Below are 21903 nucleotides of genomic sequence, written 5' to 3'. Positions count from 1 at the left end.
GACCCAAGTGGGGAGGCAATGAGGGTGTTCAGCCAGGTGAGCCTGTGCAGAGGCATGGGTTCACCCCATCTTGCACCCACCTCCGGACAGCATCTGGGCGCACTTGCAGAGGCAGTTGTCATTGTCTGCGTCACGTGTGCTGAAGTTGGTGCCCTGGAGGACCAGGCTGCTCTGGCGCCCTGCTGAGCCACTGTACCCACTCAGAGAAAGCCTGGAGGCCACCCGGAGGTGGTGATGGGAGAGAGGCACAGAGTCAGGATGGGGCTGGTTGAGGAAGGGGCTCCCCTCTGGTTGTTCTGGGAAGGGAGCCCCATCCTGGGATGCTGGGCCATGTTCCCTCCTGGACTGCCCTCCCTGCCTGCTGCCTCCAGGGACAGAGTCCCCACGTGTGCCAGGCCCCACTCAGCTGGACCTGAGTCTTGGACAGTTGTGAGAGTGATCATGATAATAATAATAATATTAATGAGGACCATGACTAGCACTTTTTGAACATGGACTATGTGCCAGGCATTGTTTAAAGCACTTTACATGAGTTGACTCATTCTTCTTTAATCCTCACCATACCCTAAAACTCCTGTTTTACAGAAGAGGAAACAGAGCTCCTTAGAGCCAAAGGAGCCTGCCCCAAGTGGCCTGACTTGAGAGCTGTGTGCCTTCCCTCACCAGCTGACCGTCCTGCAACCCCAGCCCTGTCACACCTCCTCACACTCATCTCCCTGCCCCCACTTCCAGGAAGACTTCCTTGACCACACCAGCCCACATGGCACCCCAACACCTGTGACTTCTACCCTTGAGCCAGCTGGGGAGGGTTTCTATTTATCAGGCTACAAGACACTGGCAGACACCCTGAGGCCTGTGTGGTGATTACAACCACGATCTTTGGGGACAAAATGCCTGTATTCAAATCCCAGCTCTGCTGCTCGCCAGCTGCGTGCCCTTGGGCAGACTGCTTCATCTCTCAGCTTCACTTTTTTCATTTTTTAAAAACGGTAATGATAGCATATTAACCGTCATTGTGAGGGGGTGACCTCAGCATGTGACGAGTGTGGAGCAGCGCTGGCACGCGCTAAGTGCCCAGCATGTTCAGGGCTTGTTGTTATCCGTCCTGTCCTGTCCACGTGTTCCCAGCCCAGGGTGCGCGGCTGGCACAGGCTTCCACTGAGCCTGGCTGAAGACAGTGCTGGGGGCTCGTAGCGAGGGAGGGGCTCCACTGACAGCTGCGGCAGGAGCCACTTTGGGAGCAATCAAGGTCTTCCAGGTGGAGGCAAGTGGACACCAGGTGCAGCCAGGGCGGTTCTGGTTCCCCAGGGCAGGGCCTTGTGAGATGCCCCCAGAGGGATCCAGAGGGAAGGTGGTGCCTGGGCATGTGGCCTAGCTCAGTCCCGGTACCTCCCATCCATGGACTCTGCCTGCAGAGAGGGCAGGGCCAGCTCACGGCAGACAGCCATGAAGCCTCAACTATGCCCTTAAATATATCACCCTGGGCTCGCATGACTGGTGTTGCAAACCCCCTTCCAAGAGGCCCACCTAGCCAGGGCCTCCCTGGGGTGGGAATAGGCTGGCCGGCCCACTTGCTCATATGGTCCCAGCTTCTTGTGGCTGTTGACGGCTCCCCTTAAGGGCTCAGACATGTCACTTCAAGGCCAGGCTTGGGGCTCAGGCTGAGGTTGGGGGTCATGTTTAGTCTGGGGCCGCATGAAGTCAGCGTCGGACAAAGCCAAATGATCTCATGAGGTCATTCAGCAGCATCAGCGCCTTATTGGGCCCAAGTCCTCAGCCTCCCTTCCCTGCTCCTCTGGGAGCCAGAAGGGGGATCTGCGATCTCTAGGGGACCCTCAAGTCATGGGCCAGGAAACCCCACTTGACCCATTTTTCAGATATGCTTTGAACATATTCATGGCCGAGGCCTGGGGAACCCAAACAAACACATGAGTCCTTGGACGTCCCCAAGTGAGATACAGAAAGGGAGTGAGTCTGTGTGTGTCTGAGTCGTGAGCATTTGGATACGCGTCTTTGTGCCTGCGTGTGTGTGTGTGCGCGTGTGTTTTGAGTTTGTGCAGCATTATCTATGGTGGGTCTGGTGTGTGCTCTGCAATCTGTCTTTGTGGCTGGGATTGTGCACGTGTTTATCTGCAAGGGCTTCTCTGAGGCATGTTTGCACACGTGGCTGGTTGTGTGCCTGTGCTTGTTTGGGTAGCTATGGCACTTGTATGAGTCTCTGTGCTCTGAAGGTCCGCGTATATCCCCCAGGGGTGTGGTGAGCCCCTCCATACGAATATGTGTGTCTGTGCGTGTCCCTATGTGCCTCTGCGTGTGTCTTGCGCTTGTGCTGTCTGGGAGGGTGGGCACCTCGGGGAGGCCTGTGCCTGCTGCCAGTGCGCGCTGTGCCTTGTCTGTGCCTCCCTCGCCCGGCTCCATGGCTACTTGTCTGCAGGCTTCTGCATGCACCCCAGCTGGGCCCGGAGGGTCCTCATCATTGTATCTGACAAATGAGGGTGCCCCTCCTGCCCATGCCCCAGCTGCTGACTGCCAGGCTTCCCCGCCTCTGGGCTTCCCCGAGAGGATCCTCCTCATCTTATCAGGCAGCTGACTCTGGACAGTGGGGGCCCAGGGACCAGTGTCTGTTTCTGCCACTTTCCCCTAGCCCTTCTCTGGCAGTTTCCAAGCCCCTCTGTGTTTTCCAGGATCTTCCAAGCTGTTCCTGAATGAGCAGGGCCTAATCTTTAGGATCCCAGCAGCCTTTGAAAGAGCGTTGGTTAAGTTTAGGGTTTCTGTGGCCAGCTAGATGGCAACTCTTCTGTCTGCCCCCTGCCGCCGCCCCCCCCCCCCCCCCCCCCCCCGCCCTGCAGAATATCCCTGCTGCCTGGGGTGTCCTCTCTATCCTCTCTTTGTCTGGAGAATGCCTACTCTTTATAGGCACCATCTCCTCCAGGGAGCCCTCCTTGATAGCACAAGTGTCTCTGTGCTCCTGTGCTGTCCCCTTAGGCAGCTCCTGTACTCCTGGGGGTGTGGGATGACACACTGGACTGTGAACAACTCTGAGGGGTAGAGCGCAGGTCTGATTCTTCTCCAAAGGACCAAGGCCAGCTCACACTTAGCACAGGGCAAATGTTCAATATATTGTTATTATTATTTTGGGGTCGCTAAGGGTCAAATAGCTGTGGGCCCTTTGAGACCTGAGAGTAATGGGCAGGGAGCTTCTCCAGGTTTCAGATAAAAAGTCAGAGGCAGCACATAAAATTCACATAGGAGAGCACAGCAAGTGGTTCCAAATTTAACATAAATGCATATGTTTGTATAAATGGACATAAATAACTGAGATATACATAGATGTAGAGATATTGAATTTCTGTCTTTGGATATATTGTTTATATATCTCTAACATTTACTTAACACTTACCATATGCTAGGCATTTTCCCACAGGTTGTCTCAATTATGACATAGATAGTGTGTTTTACTGAGGCATAGAGAGGTAAGTAACTTGTTTAAGGTCATGAATCCAACAAGTGAAAGAGTCAGGCTTCATACCCTGGGCAATCTGCCTCTAGGGCCATGTTCTTTAGCACAATGAGATATAATACTTTCCTGATATTTCTTCCCTAAGAAAAATGGCAGATCATGGACTTGGGGCCACAGAAGCTGCTGCCCCAGGACTGGGTCATGGAGATGAAATGAAGTTTAACTGTTACATGTGTAGGAAAGGGAGGCACCCCCCGCTTCCTGTTATGCACTGCTATGTCCCAGGCACTGGGGATGGGGACAGCAGTGAATTCGCACAGAGCAGGCCAGCCAAGTGTGTGAAGGGATGGCTTGGGAACAGGAATTGTAATATAATAGTATAATATTATTTGTTGGAAATTTACTAAGTGCCAGTATTAATGCTCTATGTATAGTATCTCATTCAAGCTTCACAGCACTTTGAGGTGGGTACACTTTGGGCACCCATTTCACAGATCTAAGACAGTGGAGGGAGCGACTTGCTCAGGGTCCCTCAGGGAGGATAAAGCCAGGATTTAAGCGTTGGCTTTGGTGGTCAGTGGCTTAAAGAGAGGTCAGCCAGGTGTTGTGGCTACTCACTGGTCAGCTCAAGGAGTCAGGGGGCATTCAGCTTAGCCAGCCTAGCCCAGACCTGGGGATGTTTCATTTAGCTCTAGACCTTACACTTTACGAAAGAGCATTATCAGATTGGGTTGAGTCCCATAAAGAGGGATGTCAGAAGCAGCCAACTGGAGGAACCAGGAACATTCCACCGAGAGAGGAGTTGGGGGCACATCACCGAGAGGCCGTCAGAGGGGGAACTAGGCATACAGTGCAAGGAGTCGGAAAGTCACCAGCGATTCTTTGGAAGGACGTGGCTTCCCATTAGTGGAAGCATTCCAGCATGGTTGGATGATGGCTATGGCTGTGGAGGAGGTTCTAGCATCATGTGAAAAAACAGATGACATGTGAGGTCCCTTGTGACTCTTTAGCATGAATCTATGAATTCAATTCTGTCCTGGTTCCAAGATAGCTTATCCTCATATCCTCGAGTTTCTCAGAGACATAACACAATGGAGGAGAAACGCAATGAGTTTTGGGAGCAAAAACGAGTTCAAAACCATGCCTCCCCTACCTTGTAACTCTGGGCAGTTCCTACATCACTAAAGCAGGTATAGCAACACTTACCTCAGAAGGTTATGTGTGTGTGTGTGTGCTTAGTCACTCAGTCGTGTCCGGCTCTTTGTGACCCCCATGGACTGTAGCCTGCCAGGCTCCTCTGCCCACGGGGAGTCTCTAGGCAAGAATACTAGAGTGGGTTGCCATGCCCTCCTCCAGGGACCTTCCTGACCCCAGGGATTGAACCCAGGTCTCCTGTATTACAGGCAGATTCTTTACAGTCTGAGCCATGAGGGAAGCCCTCAAAACATTATGGGGAGGATTAAATGGAGCTATGCGCCTGGAACATAGTAGGTGCTCAAGAAATGCTCATTTCTTTTTCTGAATGGGACCAAGAACCCAGACTGAGGGGGATGGTGGGAGACTTTGATGATTTTATAAGTTGCTCATATTTAAGCCCATCCTGTGGTACAGAGGTACGGAGAAGCTGACTTGACTCGCCTGAGTTCACACAGCAAGCTGGAGAGAGCGAGAATGAGCCTAGATCTCTCACTTCCCAGCCCGGAGAACTTTCCATTTCCCCTCATAGCATAGGACAGGCTGGGAACATCACCTCCCCGATTCCAGGCCTCTGCAAAATGATCGACTCAGGGTGACTGACCTTGGAAGGCCCCTTCCCGCTCCCAGCACGGCAGCGTCAGTGGCATTCTTTCCACCCCACCCAGTGGCCGGGCTGTGCTGAGTGCTAACCAGCCGCCTCCAGAGCCCATGACGCGCGCCCAGATGGGGGACAGATGGCAGCAACAGGAGACGCCCAGGGACTGACCCCTGGTGCAGACTCTGTAGCCACTAGCCCAGGGTCCCCCGCCCACCCACCAGCCTGGGCCCCAAGCCCACCTGTACAGCTGCCCCTCGCTGCCCAGCTGGAAGTGCTCATACTGGGCGTAGGCCTCGTTGCCTTCCCAATCTTGCAGCTCCACTCGCAGAGAGTAGGTTGCCCTGCTGGTGAGCTGGTGCACCACTTCATTGCCTAACCAGTGCTCTCCGGCTGGGTTGCCAAAGCCCTGGGAAGGGGAGAATGGGGGTGGGTTGCATGTGGAAGACAGAGGCTATGCCTCTGGTTAAGGATCTGGGCTGGGCTGGGCTCTGGGGACATTCACCCAAAGCCACTTTGCTAAATGACCAAGTTCATAAAGAATAGTGTGGGCAGGCCTAAGGGTGGAGCTCCCCAACTTCTAGAGTAAAATGACTAAGACTTTTGTAAATGTAAAAACCTGTTAAAAGCTATTGAAATCACATTTCTATGAAGTTCAAGAACAGGTCAAAAAAAGTCTATGGTGGTAGAAGTCAGAATAACCACTACTTTGGGGGTGTCTTGACTTGGAGGAGACACAAGGAGGTTTTCTGGGGTGCTGGGAATGTTGCATATCTATCTTTGAATGGTGGTCACATGGATGAATACATATTCACTGAAAAGTCACTGAATCTTACTTACACTTAGGATTTGTGCACAGAAATAAATGCCTGTATATTAAATCTCAATTGAAAACTAACTAAAAACTTAAATCAGCTTCATACATGGTAGAGCAAACTTTGTTCAGTGACATGGCAGCCACTGCAAAATTTCAGTAACAGAAATGTAAAATGAAGAGCATTGAGGTGGAAAGTGTCCCAGGGTGACAAGTAGCCAACACCCTTAGCCAGGACAGTAATTCAGCACTAAGGACAGGGCACACCTAAGCCCCACTCCCCATTTTAGCACCACCGATCAGCCTAATGGTTTATAGCCAGCACTCTTTTGTGTATTTCTGCTTTTGAGCACCCTCTTTCTTCTTGCCATTTGAATGATTCTTTAAAACCCAATTGGTTTAAGAACAGTCATAGCTTAATTTGGTATTTATTTTCAAATATTTATCAAATGGACAGCAAGCAGCCACACAAAAAATAGTATTGTTATATTTCCGTTTGAGTATCTTTTCTATTCCTTTTGCTCTTAAAAACTTTAAGAGCTTTTAAGTCAACTTGCCAAAAATCCTTTACTCAAAATTTAATTAAAAAATTGGAAGACAATCAGGCATTATCCCTCATCTTATAAAATGCATGGGGTCTTTGAGCCAGCAATTCTGCATTAAAAAATCTCTCCTTCAGATGTAGTCATGTATGTGTGTTAAACAGTGCATCCAGGGGTGGGCAGCAGAGGTTACTTTTTTCTGTTCCATTTTTTGGTATTTAAATTTTTCCAGCACTGTGTATCTTTTCCAAAAAATAAAATAAAATGAAAACTAAACTTTCGTTTTTAGGATATACGTCAGGACTTGCAAAAAGAAGGTTCAATTTTGGGTGTTGGAGTCCTTGACAGTGAATGTGTGCTGGCCAAACCTGTTTGAAGGGAGTTGGTTTAGGCAGGCTGATTTTTTTTTTCTGAGAAGGGTTGAGGGCAAACCAGATGCCTGCCCACACCCCACATCCTGCCCCAGGTTTCAGGACTGACAAGATCCTCCCCAGGGCAGCAATGTTACCTGTTTGTAATCCTTCCAGTTCCGTTGGAAATTCACACTGCCATTCTCACGGCGCTGAATGAGGGTCCACCCACCTCCGCTGGCCTCCATGTCACAGAACACCTGGAGAGAATTGAGAAGGTGGGGAGTTGGAAGCCCCTGGAGGCAGCCAGAAGCCAGGTCTAGGCCAGTCTGAGGGTCATCTGACTGACAGAACAGCACGAAACAACCAGGGAGCTTGGTGGTCAAGGGCATCACACAGATTCAGGCCCAAAGCCTTTCTTTCTTCATTTGTCAAACGAGGATGCTGATACCTTCATCTTTTTGTGCCTTAGGTTCTCATCTGCACACTGGAATTGTCGTGAGAATTAGATGAGTCATCCATCTAAAGAACAGAACTCAGTAAACGGAGGCTTTTCATTCACTGTTATTGCAGGGTTCCTTTAAGAATGAAATGTCAAGAGGTGTAAAGTGCTTGATATATGGCATAGACTCAGAAAATGTTATTACAGGGGCTCCCTGGTGGCCTAGCGGTTAGGATTCGGTGCTTTTATTATGGAGGCCCGGGTTAAATCCCTGGTTGGGGAACCATTCTGCATGCCACATGGTTGGGACAAGATACCAAAAAAAAAAAAGTTATTACACTTGGTGAACAAATGTTTTCTGAGCACTTAGTAGGTAGCAGGCTCCATTCAAGGCATGGAGAATGCCAATATGGATGAGACAAAGAGTTCATTCTTTTGAAGAGCTTACCATCCATTGCAATCACATCTTTCAGTTTAACTTTTGTTTACATATTAATTTTTCAGCCAGTGCAGAAGATTTCAATGTTTGATGAGGAAATACTTGGTGTCTAGTCCCATACTATTAATAGACAAATCAGAGACAAATGAGAGATAAATCAACCCCCAGGGCTGGTTTGATCTAGGAAGCTAGCAGATTGATATGGCTAGCAGGTCTGATACAGCTGGAAGACTACTGAATATGAAATCTGGGCAGCTTCAAGATGAGTTTCCAAGAAAGAGTCAGGGGCAGCCCTGGAAGGCTTCCCAGGGTATGTGTTGTGAGGGTAGCAGAGGTTGCAGGAAGGGAAACTGAGGTCCAGAAAGGGGAAAGTACTTGCTCAAGGTGAATGAGCCAAAGTAAAGCTGAAGTTTGAGCCCAGATCTCTTACCTCCCAGGCCAACTCTTCCCTCTCTATCAGTGTTCCCAAATTTTAGCTATTCACGCTTCCCAAATCCCACCATAGCTGAATTTACTTAATTTCGTATAAATATTTACTTTAAAAGTGGTGTCTTTTTTCACTTAATACTCAGACTGAATGCATCTTAAAAAGGGTATCTCAAACTCTTCCACTTTTGGGTTTGGCCCCCAAACCCTCCCTCCTGACATCCACATTTTGCCTTGATTGCCCTCCCTCCACACATTTGATAACTGGTCCTCAAAGTTCAGGGTCTCCATCAGCCCCAGTCCCTAATATCCCACATGGAATAAGCTAGAAAATATCTGCTTTAACCGCATGATCTGACCCCTGATTGGGTCACCCCTACCTTCTCTGGATCTCAGATGTTGGACAAGACCTGAAGTGAATGTGGGGAGCAGGTCGGGTGAGCAGGGGTCCTTTGGCTCAGCACCCTCTGATAGCCTCAGTCCCCAAGGAGCCCCCTAACCTTTCTGGGCTCCGTCACATTGGCCACATGGATGGTGTAGATGCCACTGGCATTGGCCCCAAAGCGCTGGATCTCTGCACAGTCCTGGAACACCTGTTCAGCTGCCCTCATGGAGGCTGCAATGGGACAAGGTGAAAACAATTAGCAGAGAGCAAAACGCTTCCCAGGTGGCTCAGTAGTAAAGAATCTACCTGCCAATGCAGAGACACAGGAGATTCAGTTTTGACCCCTGGGTTGGGAAGATTCCCTGGAGGATGGCAACCCGCTCCAGTATTCTTGCCTGGAAAACCCCATGGGCAGAGGAGCCTACAGACTAGTCCATGATGTCACGAAGAGTCAGACACGACTGAGCATGAATGTACATTGATGAAGGCGGGTGTGCCTTAGTGATAAATAATTCACCTGCCAATGCAGGAGATGCGGGTTCGATCCTTGGGTCAGGAAGATCCCTTTAGAAAACTTATGAAATTTTGCCTAGCTAAAAATTTATGACAAATTTTGATTCTACTTGACTTAGTATGAATAGAACAGCATATTTCTAATTTAAAAGAAAATAGACAAACAACAAGCAACGAAGGTTTACTGTATAGCACAGGGAACTATAAGTAATATCTTAATAATCTATAATGGAAAATAATCTGAAAAATTATAAATGTGTATATGTATAACTGAATCATCTTGCTGTATACCTAAAACACTGTAAGTCAACTATACGTCAATAAAATATATATGTCAAAATTAAAAAAAAAAATAGTAACCCACTCTAGTATTCTTGCCTGGAAAATCCCATACAGAAGAGCCTGGCGGGCTACAGTCCATGGGGTTGCAAAGAGTCAGACGTGACTGATCAACTAAATAACAAGGTGAGAGGGAAAGGGCCAGATGGGCACTCCTGCCTGCTCTGTGCCAGGTTCTGGGCTGGCAGATGTTGGGGACACAGAATGTATCGGGCCCGGGAAGGTTTCCTAGAGGAGCTGACAGTTAGTTGGGACCTGGACGAGGAGCAGGGATGGCCCAGGTGTAGAAGAGAGGATTGCCTCAGGCTGAGGGAGCAGCACAGACACAGGCTCCAACGTGGGGACAGGACTGCTGTGTGCTGGGGTTGGGGTGTGGTGAGGGGAATTTGGGGCTTCCCAGGTGGTGCTAGTGGTAAAGAACCCGCCCGCCAATGCAGGAGACGTACGAGACGTGAGTTCAGTCTCTGAGTGGGAAGATCTCCAGTATTCTTGCCTGGAGAATCCCATGGACAGAGAAGCCTGGCAGGCTACAGTCCATGGGGTTACAAAGAGTTGGACAGGACTGAACTGACTTCGCACGCATCCATGTGCGTGTGTGCACACACACAAGGGAAATTTGCCTGAGGCCACGGAGAGGAGATGACTCACACCCTGATCTCAGCCCTGAGGTCAGAGGGAGCTCTAGCTGTTCGATGAACTAGAAAGTGTCATCAAGGAAGGAGAGACGGGTCTTGAGATTTCAGTCTTGAACATGGGGCTGAGGAGCGCAGACTGTGACAAGGGAAGAGTGCTCTGGCCAGAGATTAGGACAGAGACTGGGAGGGATGAGACTCAAAGCAGGAAGGGCAGAGATGAGGCTGTTACAGTCTTTCAGGACAGGTAACTGGGGCTCCAACTCCACTGAGGTACATCTCCATTTCATAGATTAGAAAACTGAGGCCCAAGAGTGAGGTAACTGGAACAAGGACACACAGCTGGATCGGGTGGGAAGGGATGAGCAGGGCTTGCCTCCTCTCTGGGTCTCACTGGGGAGCTGTCTTTAGAGCTCCCTCGGGGTAGGTGGCTCAGGGTCCCCTCCACAGTCCACTCTACCAGCATCTCCTAGGTGAGCCCCTCCCCTACATTCTGCTTGCCCTGGGAGCTGACCATTGGCCTTAAGAGAGGATATTAATATAATTGTCAAATTCCACCAGAGCTCTGGGGGCCTCCAGGCTTAGCAAGAAAAAAGTGACTATTGGTAAATAAACTATTCAAATCCCCTCTCTGGCTCCTATCGTGGAATCCATTAGAGCTTTAGGCTATGAATCCACCAGAATCCAATCTTTGGGTAGGCGGGTATCCAATAACTAATAATGTTAGTCACTCAGTCTTGTCTGACTCTTTGGGACCCCAAGGATGTAGTCCGCCAGGCTCCTCTGTCCATGGAATTCTCCAGGCAAGAATACTGGAGTGGGTAGCCATTCCCTTCTCCGGGGAATCTTCCCAACCCAGGGATCTAACTCAGGTCATCCACATTGCGGGGAGATTCTTTAATGTCTGAGTCACTAAGTTTAAGGTGGGTATCCATGGACAGGGCTAAAATTCCAGATGGATAGGTATCCTGACCAGGGACAAACCAGAAAGCTACCAAGTGTGTGACTTCCTGTTTTTGGCTTCACACTTGAACCTGGATCCTGGATCTTGGAGCTGAGGCCCTGTTGAAAGGAGGCTATTATTCCCAGATCGCAAATGAAGAGACAAAAGCCCCCAAATCCATCCCAGTCTGTGCAAACACATTCCCTGGACAGGATCTCCATGGTCTCACTGGCCAGGCCCCTGGTCCCTGGGGAAGGGAAGCAGACATTGGGCCACAACTGGAGACTGGGTTGGCAGTGAGCCTGTGGGGTGAGGTGTTGGCCCCAGGCCCCATGCCTTTGGCTGAGCTACAGGACAAATTTAGGCAGCCTCATTGCCACAGCTCTATGCACAAGCCAGTGATGGGTTCGGGTCACTGTTAATCATGGACAGTATCCACCTCTCTTGCCTGTGGCTACCTCAGACCTTTTCAAACCTCCTCCTCGTGTGGGTGCCCAGCTTAGATGGCGCTATGGTGCTGTCCTCTGTCTCCACACTGCTGCCAGCCGCAGCGTCTGGAATCCATCACTATTGTTTGACTCCTGTGCCTTAACGGCTATCCAGCTCCCCACTATGGTGACCCAGCAGCAGTAGGAACCCTTTCCCTGCCTTTCTCTCACCAAGCCATTCTCCATTCCCTGGTTCCAATCACTCTTCCTAAAAGTTAGTCCCTAGAAAATGAGTTAGTCCCACCCTGTTCAAAACCCTCCTGTGACTCCCTGCAGCCCTCAGATTAAAGTCTCCTCTCCTGCACACGGCCTTTTAGACCTTCCATTGTCTGGAAAAGACCATGAAGCTGGGAAAGATTGAAGGCAGGAGAAGGGATGACAGAGGATGAGATGGTTGGATGGCATCAGCGACCCAACGGATTCACGCTTGAGCAAACTCCGAGGGATGGTGAAGGACAGGGAAGCCTGGTATGCTGCAATCCATGGGGTGGCAAAGAGTCAGACACAGCTGAGCGACTAAACAAGTCTGGAAACTTCAGGAACACTGCTAGCAGGGCACCTAGCACATACCAGGCACTTAACAAATATTTGATTCCTCCTCCTTCCCTCAGAGACCCCCAGAGGGGGCTAGCCATTGTTTTTGGCCAGAGACAGTCGTGGAACTATGCTGTTCACTGGTGCACCCCCAGCACCCAGCACTGGGCTGGCTCAGTAAGTGCTTGTTGACTGAGTGACTGACTCTGGAACTGAGTGATTGAAGTTGGCCCCATTAGAAGTGGGGGCTGGGGAGCAGGCCCACCCATTGTCCTTTCTTAGGAAACTGATCCAGAGGTGCCTCTCCGCTTCTGTTTGGCCCTCTTGGGTTAGGGGGCGAGAGAAGTCCTTGCATGGTGGGGTGGGCACTTCTCCATTCTGTAGACAGGGAAACTGAGGCCTACAGATGAGGGGGGCAAGCCCAAGCAAGTGGGGATGGAGGGTGGATCCTGGAATCCCCAACTTGTCAGTCTGGGCTGGTGGTGTCCTCCTTATCACCACCCCAAATGAACAGATGGGGAAAGGGAGACGAAGAGAGGGATGGGGCATGCTCAAGGTCACTCATGGAGTCGGGAGAAGGAGTCTGGATTGGTTCCTCTCAGGACTGTGGTTGTTATCACCATGATGACTACTCTTGGTTGTTTCTGTTTCATGGCGGGTGGGGGGGCGGGGATGGTCCTTCCTGCAATGGCTGCCAGAACAAGCATGAAAGGGCAGGAGGGTAAGCAGGGTCGCCCTCCCCTCTGCTGCCCTCCTCCCATACCCGGGGCGCCCCGGTCGCTCACCCGGGCCCTGGGCCATGACGCGCACCAGGCGCTGCACCGACTGGAGCAGCTGGTGCTGCTGGCGCTGCAGGAGGCTGGAGTTGCTGCTAGCGGCGCGCAGGGTGCGCTCGAGGCCGGCGAGGGCGCCGCTCTGGCGGCCCAGCAGGCGCCGCAGCCGCTCCTTCTCGCCGCGGAGGCTGGCCAGCTCCGCCTGCTGCTGCGTCTCCAGGGCTTGCACCCGTGTTTCCAGCGCGCTGCAGGGAGGGGAGGGAGCGCACAGGGGTGAACCCGCCGCCCCCACCGTGCAGTCACAGTCAAGGGCTTTTCCCTGGGTCCTGGGGTGAGGCTCAGACCGCACCGAGGCTCGGAGAGGTAGCGTCCTGCCTAGGGTTCCACAGCAGGGAGGTCCATCCCCACGGATAGCAGAGTGAGGAAGGGAGGAAAGAGAGAGCTGGCCGTGCAGTAAAATGCCTTAGGGTCCAGTAGAGGAAACAGGCGGGGTGGAAGGGACACACCAGCAACCAGGTAGCCGTGATCAAATCCCAAATATGTGTATCCTTTGACCTAGCAGTCCACTCACCAGACAACTTCCAGGGGGCATGGACAAGAATGTCCTTTGGGGGAGTTGGTTGTAATAGGGAAAAACAAAACAGCCAAAATGCACAACAGCCAGGAGTGGCTGAGGCTGTTCTGTTCTGGTTTCCCTGGAAATGATCTGGAGCAGTTCCGAAGAGCAAGGAGGCTGAGCTCCGTTGTGCAGAAGGGAAAAGAGGCCAGGGACCTGGAGGGGCACATCACTGCCTCTAGTCTAACCCCGCATGTGAGAAATTAAAAGAGAAAGCAAAAGCTATTAATGTAAATTGTTGAGGGATACTCGGGAGCTTATAGGAAGAGGTGTGGATAGACATATGGAAGGACATGGTGGTACTTGTGTTTATAGAGAATGAAAGAAAATCCACTAAGTGCTGGTACTTCTGCGGAGCAGGTTTGAGCAGATGGAAATGAAAGGGAAGGGGTGGGTGGAGGGGGCCAACTTTCCTTTTCATTTTGTACAAGTGCCTATTGTCTGAGGATACAATAAGCAGGAGGCATTTTTGTAATGAGTTTTTTTAAAAAAGAAAGAAATTTTTTGACTCAGCTCTTGCACTTCTGGCATTTTGTCCTACAGATTTGTTCACATGTGTGTTCAATAAGGTATGGGAACAATATTCATAGCACCACGTGTTGGAATCATAAGAGACTGGAACAACCTCAGTACCCATTAATTGGGCACTGGGGAATATATCTGGGGACAGGCGTCCAGTGGAACATTATGCAGCTGGAGAGAAGAATGCACAAGTGTGTCACACAGTTATGGAACCATCTCCAGGATAATTGAAAAAAACAAAAATGAAAATACCATCATGCCAAAGAATAGTATGTTCCACTTGGGTTTAAAAAGGTTAAAAAGGAGACTGCAAGGAGATCCAACCAGTCCATTCTAAAGGAGATCAGTCCTGGGTGTTCTTTGGAAGGAATGATGCTAAAGCTGAAACTCCAGTACTTTGGCCACCTCATGAGAAGAGTTGACTCACTGGAAAAGACTCTGATCCTGGGAGGGATTGGGGGCAGGAGGAGAAGGGGACGACAGAGGATGAGACGGCTGGATGGCATCACGGACTCAATGGACGTGAGTTTGAGTGAACTCTGGGAGTTGGTGATGGACAGGGAGGCCTGATGTGCTGCAATTCATGGGGTCGCAGAGTCGGACACGACTGAGCGACTGAACTGAACTGAACTGAAAAAGGGGACTATGCATACATATTTGCCTCTGCTGCCAGTGGGTGGGTAGCTGAGAGATGAAGCAGAAGGGAGATATTTTCTTATGCACGAAACTATGCCAGCCATTCTCCAGTCTAAGAAAATGAGTCCAGCCAGAGCTGGAGGAATTTCCCTGGACCCCAGACTATGCCTCAGGAAGAGAGAGGATTTGGGCACACCTAGATTCTAGAATTTTAGCTGTCTCCATGGGCCAAGCACGTATTGATGACACCCTCCATCTTCACTGGTTTCTGAGTGTGGTGGTCGCTCAGTTGCGTCCAACTCTTTGCAACGCTATGGACTGTAACCTGTCAGGCTTCTCCATCCATGGGATTTTCCAGGCAATAATACTGGAGTGGGTTGCCATTTCCTTCTCCAGGGGATCTTCCCAACCCAGGGATTGAACCCAGGTCTCCCCCATTGTGGGCAAACTCTTTACCATTTGAGCCACCAGGGAAGCCCACTGGTGACTCACTGGTTTCTAGGCACTTTAATTCAGTTCAGAGTCATTGGTAGTGTCCCAGTGCTTCCCCCTCCCTTGGGGTGGGGAGTAAGAATAAGGAGGTACACAAACTATCATTAATGGTCCCCAGATCACAGGGAGCTTGAGGATCCTTGTGTCCTTATCTTGACTCAGCATATAAGCTACAATAACATCTCATTCTGTACATAGGCCTGTGACTGCTTACCTGTGTGGGTTTTGCTTTCTCCACCAGCCTGAGCTTGGCAGTTTTTTCTCTACTCAGCTCGAAACTGAGATGAAATCAGCTTCAGAGGTCCATGTCTCTGGCTTATCTGTACCCCAGGACTCTTTCTTTGTAATTTAAAGGGTGTTCCCTTTGTGTTTATTTGCTTATAAATGCTGAGACTCTCTGCTAATACAGACAAGAAACATATCACTGTGGTTGTTTCTAGGAAGGAGAGGAGTTGGTAGGGGAGATTATATTTATTTACAGATACGTAGATCAAATTAAGATGTACAGGGTGAATTGTATGGTATGTAAATGGTAGTTCAGAAAAGCTGTTAAAATCTATAAAATAAATAAGGAAGATAGAAAAGAAGGAAAGAAAGAGAGAGAGAGAAAGAAGACAGGAAGAATCAGGGTGTCCCAAGTCCCAGGAAAATGCCTGTCTCCTGTCCCCTCTCAGGACAGGGTGGTCTGGCCCCATGCCTGCCTAGCCCCTAGCCTCAGCCTCAGCCAAGCCCCAGTGTCCACCTTCACTCTCAACTTTAGTCTGATCTCCTACCCTGGTTTCAGGCCTTGCCCTAGCCTGGCCGCGTCCCAGCTCTAGCTCCAGCCCCAGTGCCCCCTCACTCCAGTCTTCAGGCCTCTACCTCTGGCCCTAGCCCCCATCCTGGGCACTAGCTCAAGTCCACCTTTTCATTTTGCTCCCTCCCCTCCTGACGGAGCCCAGCTCAGGCTGGTTCTGGGGCTCACCCCGGATCCCCAGCCCACTTGGGTCCCAGCCCAGTCCTGGAGCTCAGCCCTGGTCCCTGCCCCTGCCCCGTGTCAGGGTGCCAGTGCCCACCTGTTGTGGCCCTGCAGCCGGTGGAGCTCATGGCCCTGCAGCAGCAGCTGCTTCTCCAGCTTGTTGGTGGACAGTGAGGTCTCCAGTAGCTGGATCTCCATTCGGGATGTCTGGTTCAGGACCTGCCCCGACAAGGGAGGTGGGGAGAGGGGGCTTTGTAAGCCCTTCAGGAGCCCTGCCCAGTAGCCATGCGCTTGACCTCAGGCCCTGCCATTCCAGAAACTTGCTGACCTATTTACACCCTCCCACTCATAGACCCTAATATTGTGGTCCTTTCTTTCATTCTGCCTTGTTTCTGGAAATTCTTTCCCAACCCATGCACAGACCATGACACCTCACTAGGCTTGTGATTATCTCAGATTTGCTCTTCCCCATCCCTGTACATGGCAGTTCCATTCCTCCTGCCATGTATGTGGGAGGAACCACCCTTGACCTCCCCCCCAATATCTAATCCGTCAGCAATTAGATATTTGCTCCACCTTCCCGATGGCTACATGACCACTCTCCTGCCCCTCCATGACCCACTTGGCCCTGACCTCCATCTCTCACCCTGTGTCCTGTACTGGCCTCTTCACAGGGCTCCCTGTCCCTGACCTTGTCCTCTACAGGCCTCTGTCTGCTTGGTAGTCTAGGGTAGACTTAAAATGTGGACCCTCTGCTCAAAATCCTCCTGTGGCTCCCACCTCACGTGGTGGTGGCCGGCAAAACCCTGTAATGCCATCTGTCCCCATCACCTCTGACGTTGGCCCACCAGTCTCCCTGGGTCACTCCAGCCATACTGGCCTCCTTGATGTTCCTGGAGCTTGCCAGCTCTGTTCCACCTCGAGGCCTTTGCACATACTGCTCTCCCTGTTGGGAAGGCTGTTCTAGTAAGCCTGACCCCAACCCTACCTTCCCAGCAGTGCCTTCCTGGCTGTATTGTCTAAGCTTGCAACTTGTCCCTCTCGCCACTCCGGGCACACACTCTCCACCAGTCATCTCGTCCTTGCTATTTTCTCCCTAGCACTATCACTGTCTCATACACATGTTATTGATCCTGTTTCTTTTCTTGGCGCTCATTAGAAGGAAGCTCCAGTGGGGTATGGATGCATACCTATTTTATTTACTGCTGTAAACTAGAATCAGGCATCTCCAACAGTGCTTGGCACATCGTAAGGTTTAAGAAACACGTGGCCCTTTGTCCGCTATCTTTTCAGCCATTCATTTACTCACCCTCTCGCTTATATTCCTGTCCCTTTCCTTCCTCCCTCTTTGCTGCTCCCTGTGGCCTCCTCTTTCAGAGTTGTTGTCCCCCTGAGGTCTAATAAATAGGTCTAATTTGTTATCCACATTTTCCTGAAGCACTGTGAGCCCCCTGAGGGCAGGTGTGTGTGTGCTGCTGAATCCCAGCTCGGACCAGACATGGGAATCACAGAGGCAGAAGAGCCAAACCCAGTGTCTACCGTCCGCCCTCTTCCTGCTCTGGGCTCATGACCTGGTGGGAGACAGTTCTGTGATGGGGTCATCAGGGAGGGATCACAGGGGGCTGCAAGGTCAGAGGAGGCTCTGACCTTCCCCAGGGACAAGAGTCAAAGCAAGATGACTAGGGTTATGAGCCAGCCTGGCCAGCCACGGTGCCCCCAGTACCACCCCCTCACCCTCTAGTACCTGAGCCTCCACGTCGGTCAGCTTGCGGGTCTGGGCGGTGGTCTGGGTCAGGAGACTGGTGCCCAGCTCCAGCATGGTGGCTGTCTGGTTCTGGACCATGTGCTGCTGGGCCTGTGCCAGCTCCAGCCTCAGGTTCATCTGGATGTACCGTTCCAGCTGTGAGGAGAGAGACAGTGCACTGGGGTCATGGGTAAGGGTTAGGGGAAGCTTCCTGTCCCTTCCATATGTCCCCTGGAAGGACATAGAGCAACTGGGGGAGGCCTTGATGCCAAGTCAGGCTGCCATCACCTCTTGCTTACTCTATTTGTTGCTTTCTCCTCAACCTCTCTGCCTCCATCCTTGTCCCATACACAGCCCATTCTCCACTCAGCAGCTGGAGGGATCCTGTTAAACTGAAGTCAGATCACACTTCTCCGCTCAGAACTCTCCCAGGGTTCCTATCTCACCAAAGTCTTCCTTGGAAAAGTCAGGGAGGAAAAGCCAAAGTCCTCCCTGACTGCAGGTGCCTTTATGACCTGGTCTCCTGCTACCACTCTGGTTTCCTCTCCTAGTCTCCCTCACTCCACTCCAGACACCTTGCCTCTGTGACATCCTTCCAACACAGCAAGTATGGCCCTACCTCAGGGCCTTTGAACATGCTATTCCCTCTCATCTGGATCCTACCACCCCACACCATCTATAAGGCTCACTCCCTCATGTCATTTCAGTTCTCTTCCAACCCCTTATCATGCCCCAGCTTTGTATTATGTATTTATTTGTTTCTTGCCTTTTAAAACTTGCCCTTGACATGTTAATGCCATGAAGCCAGGAGCTTGGTCTTGCTCTTCACTTTATCTCCATATCTAGCACAGTGCTTAACATACAGTGGGTGTTCAAAAAAAAAAAAAAAATCTGTTCAATGAGTCACTAAGAGGGGAAGCAGCAATTGTCATCATAGTCCTCAGTCATGCCCATGACTTAGCTTCGTAGGACTGAGCCAACAGCAGGAAAAGGGGATGCATCTTTCCCTATACTGGAGTTTGCAAGTCCATCCATCAAACCAGACTTTTATTTTCTGGCCCCCTCCATCTGTGAAATGGAGTTGAACTGGCCAGTCTCCAAGGGTCCTCCCAGCTCGGATATCTTGGGATCTGACAAGCTAATGTTCATTTCTTTGACAGGGCTGCGTTTTCCCAAGAGCAGGAGAAGCTGGCATGAGACCAGGATCAAATTGCAAAGGTGAACGGCCTGTTCTCAGGGCTCAGTGCCTGAGGACAGAGAGCCGGTGCCCCTCCTCCACTCGCTCTCCATTGGGCATATTTGCTGGCCTCTCGCCACTATCTCGGTCCCCCAGCTCTGGCTCCTTCCCACCCTCTGTCACTCAGCCCTCCAGGAGGTCCAACAGGGCAGCTCCCAAGGTCCCTGGGAAGACTGGTGCTTCCCAGGGAGATGGGGTGACCTTGGCTGGGGGTCAGGCTTCAGCTGCTTCTTCCTTAGTCTCTTCACCTCTCTTTCATCTCAACTGTCTGCTCCCATACCTCCTTCACCTCTGTGCTTTCTAAGGGGGCATGGCTCGATGTAGTGCAATGTCAAGTCCTGAAGGGGGCGCAAATGGTGTCGATCAGAGCCTTGCTTCTTAAAGTGCGTCCTTCAGGCAAGCATCACCAGGGAGCTTGTGAGAAATGCAAGTTTCCAGATCCAGACCTACAGAATCAGAAATTCTGGGGAGAGACTCAGCCAACTGATGCTTGCTCAAGTGGAGAGGTCACAAAGAGGACTTGAGGACCAGGGAGATAAGTGTGTCTGAACTTCTCAAGCCTTTGTCCCTTTGACCCCTGCTTTCCTCTCCTGCCCCAGCCTCTGCAACAGGCAAATGTGTCCAAGGGTCCGTCTTTAAAAATTAAAGAAAAAAAAATATCCTTGACTCCACAGATTCCCTCTATCTGTGTCTCCAATTTCTCTGCTTACCCCCAAACAACATAACTTCTTGAACAAATTATCTCCATTTTCCATGCTTACCTTTAAAAAATAATATTATTATGGTGTTCTTCACACACACACATTCACACAGCATAAATAATAGTATAATAAAATCTGTGTATTTACTACACTCAAGAAAAAAAAATACAACCCATATGGTTGAATCCTGTGAACCACTGACCTGTCCCCAGCCCTGGAGAGACTCTTTAACACACCTCGTTGTAACTGTCTTTGATGAGGGTGGTCAGCGGACACTTCTGTGTCCTCAGCTTACTCTCCATCTCAGCAGCAGTCACACATGTGGCCACTCTCTTTTTCTGGAAGTACTTCCCAGGTATACCCTCCCCTAGTTTTCCTTCTCCCCTCCCTATTCCTTCCCCCTCCCCTCCCATACCCCCTATCTGATTCCTTTTTCAGGCTTCTTGGGGGGCTCTCATGCCCTAGTCCCCCTGGGTATTCTCTCTGTAGGTCACAGTTGCCTAATTGGGGACCACCGGGCCTATGAAGAGAATTCAGGGGGTCCATGTACTTGGGTGAAAGAATAATTACATTTTTTTTTTGTTCACTGCTGCTGCTAAGTCACTTCAGTTGTGTCCGACTCGGTGCGACCCCATAGACAGCAGCCCACCAGGCTCCCCCATCCCTGGGATTCTCTAGGCAAGAACACCGGAGTGGGTTGCCATTTCCTTCTCCACTAACCTGTAATAAAAATTTGGCATTTCCTTCAATTACGAGCCAAGGTCCCAAATCATAACACTGTTAGCCGATCCTACAACCGGGCTTCCCCATAGCTCAGTTGGTAAAGAATCCACCTACAATGCAGGAGACCCCAGTTCAATTCCTAGGTTGAGAAGATCTGCTGGAGAAGGAATAGGCTACTCACTTCAGTATTCTTGGGTTTCCCTGGTAGCTCAGATGGTAAGAGTCCACCTGCAATGTGGGAGACCTGGATTCGATCCCTGGGTAGGGAAGATTCCCCGGAGAAAGGAAAGGCTACCCACTCCAGTATTCTGGCCTAGAGAATTTCAAGGACTGTATAGTCCACGAGGTCGCAAAGAGTTGGACACAACTGAGTGGCTTTCACTTTCAATTATGAGCAGAGATTCCAAATCATAACACTGTTAGCTGATCCTGCAACTTCATTACCGACAGAAATCACAAATATTTCCTATCACAGCATAGATATTATTACAGTGTCATAAAATACCGATCATGACTTCAGAATAATGGACATTCTCAAACCCACCACTGGGTAATGTTACAACTACAGCACATTATAATCACAATGTCGCTAGGTGTTCTTATTTTATGCATTTGAAAGCAATATTCTGGACTTCTCTTGTGGTAGAGTGGATAAGAATCCGCCTGCCAATAAAGGGGACACAGGTTCGATCCCTGGCCCAGGAAGACTCCTGGGAGCTACTAAGCCTGTGTTTCCCAACTACTGAGCCTGCAAGCTCTAGGGTCCACAAGCCGCAAGTACTGAGCCCTCGTGCTGCAAGTACTGAAGCCTGCGTGCCTACAGTCCGTGCTCTGCAACAAGAAAAACTACCACAATGAGAAGCCCACACACTGCAAATAGAAAGTAGCTCCTGCTCTTCTCAACTAGAGAAGAAAGCCTGCAGGCAGCCACGAAGACACAGTGCAACCAAAAAAATACGTAAATTAAAAAAAAAATTTTTTTTAAGTAATATTCTGAAAAAGTATCCATAAGCTCCACCCAGGACCAGCAGCCCAACCCCCCAAACTGAGACCCAGAAAACTTGCCTAAGGTCACCAGCTGATGGCCTGGGTTTCAAGACTCTCTGCTCAGGGCCCTCCTCAGGTCTGCACAGCAGGGCTGGGGCCTCAGGGTAGCTTGGGGTCCTCTCTAGTAATGGGAACCCCCTAAGCACTCTGATTAGTTCCCTATTTGTTCTGTGGCTGCAAATGACTGGGTGGGCGAAGGCCACCCACAGCTGGGACCCATCACCCAACTTGCCATGCCCACTTGTGGGCTCTAGGATGGTAATCTGGGCAAGAAGGGACCCAGTTCAGCCAGCCTGCAGCTCTGATGAGTAAATGTCAGCCTGTGTGTGGGGGTTGGGTCCAGCCCAGGGCTCAG

General features: G+C 50.6%; 1 protein-coding gene across 1 annotated transcript in view; it reads right to left on the bottom strand.

The window, feature by feature from the left end:
- Nucleotides 1-21903, bottom strand: part of ANGPT4 (angiopoietin 4) — a 52566-nt gene that overhangs the window by 9188 nt on the left and 21475 nt on the right. The window contains exons 2-8 of the mRNA XM_027977034.3: nt 17841-17996; nt 16194-16315; nt 12885-13117; nt 8766-8881; nt 7117-7218; nt 5495-5661; nt 81-211 (exon numbers count right to left, since the gene is read on the bottom strand). Of these exons, the coding sequence (XP_027832835.1) occupies nt 81-211; nt 5495-5661; nt 7117-7218; nt 8766-8881; nt 12885-13117; nt 16194-16315; nt 17841-17996 (1027 nt within the window). The remainder of the gene's footprint in view (nt 1-80; nt 212-5494; nt 5662-7116; nt 7219-8765; nt 8882-12884; nt 13118-16193; nt 16316-17840; nt 17997-21903) is intronic.

This window comes from Ovis aries, chromosome 13 (genome assembly GCF_016772045.2).
Source record: "Ovis aries strain OAR_USU_Benz2616 breed Rambouillet chromosome 13, ARS-UI_Ramb_v3.0, whole genome shotgun sequence".
Classification (NCBI taxonomy): Eukaryota; Metazoa; Chordata; class Mammalia; order Artiodactyla; family Bovidae; genus Ovis; species Ovis aries.
Note: the sequence above shows the minus strand (reverse complement) of the source record. Positions and strands in the feature narration are given on the sequence as shown.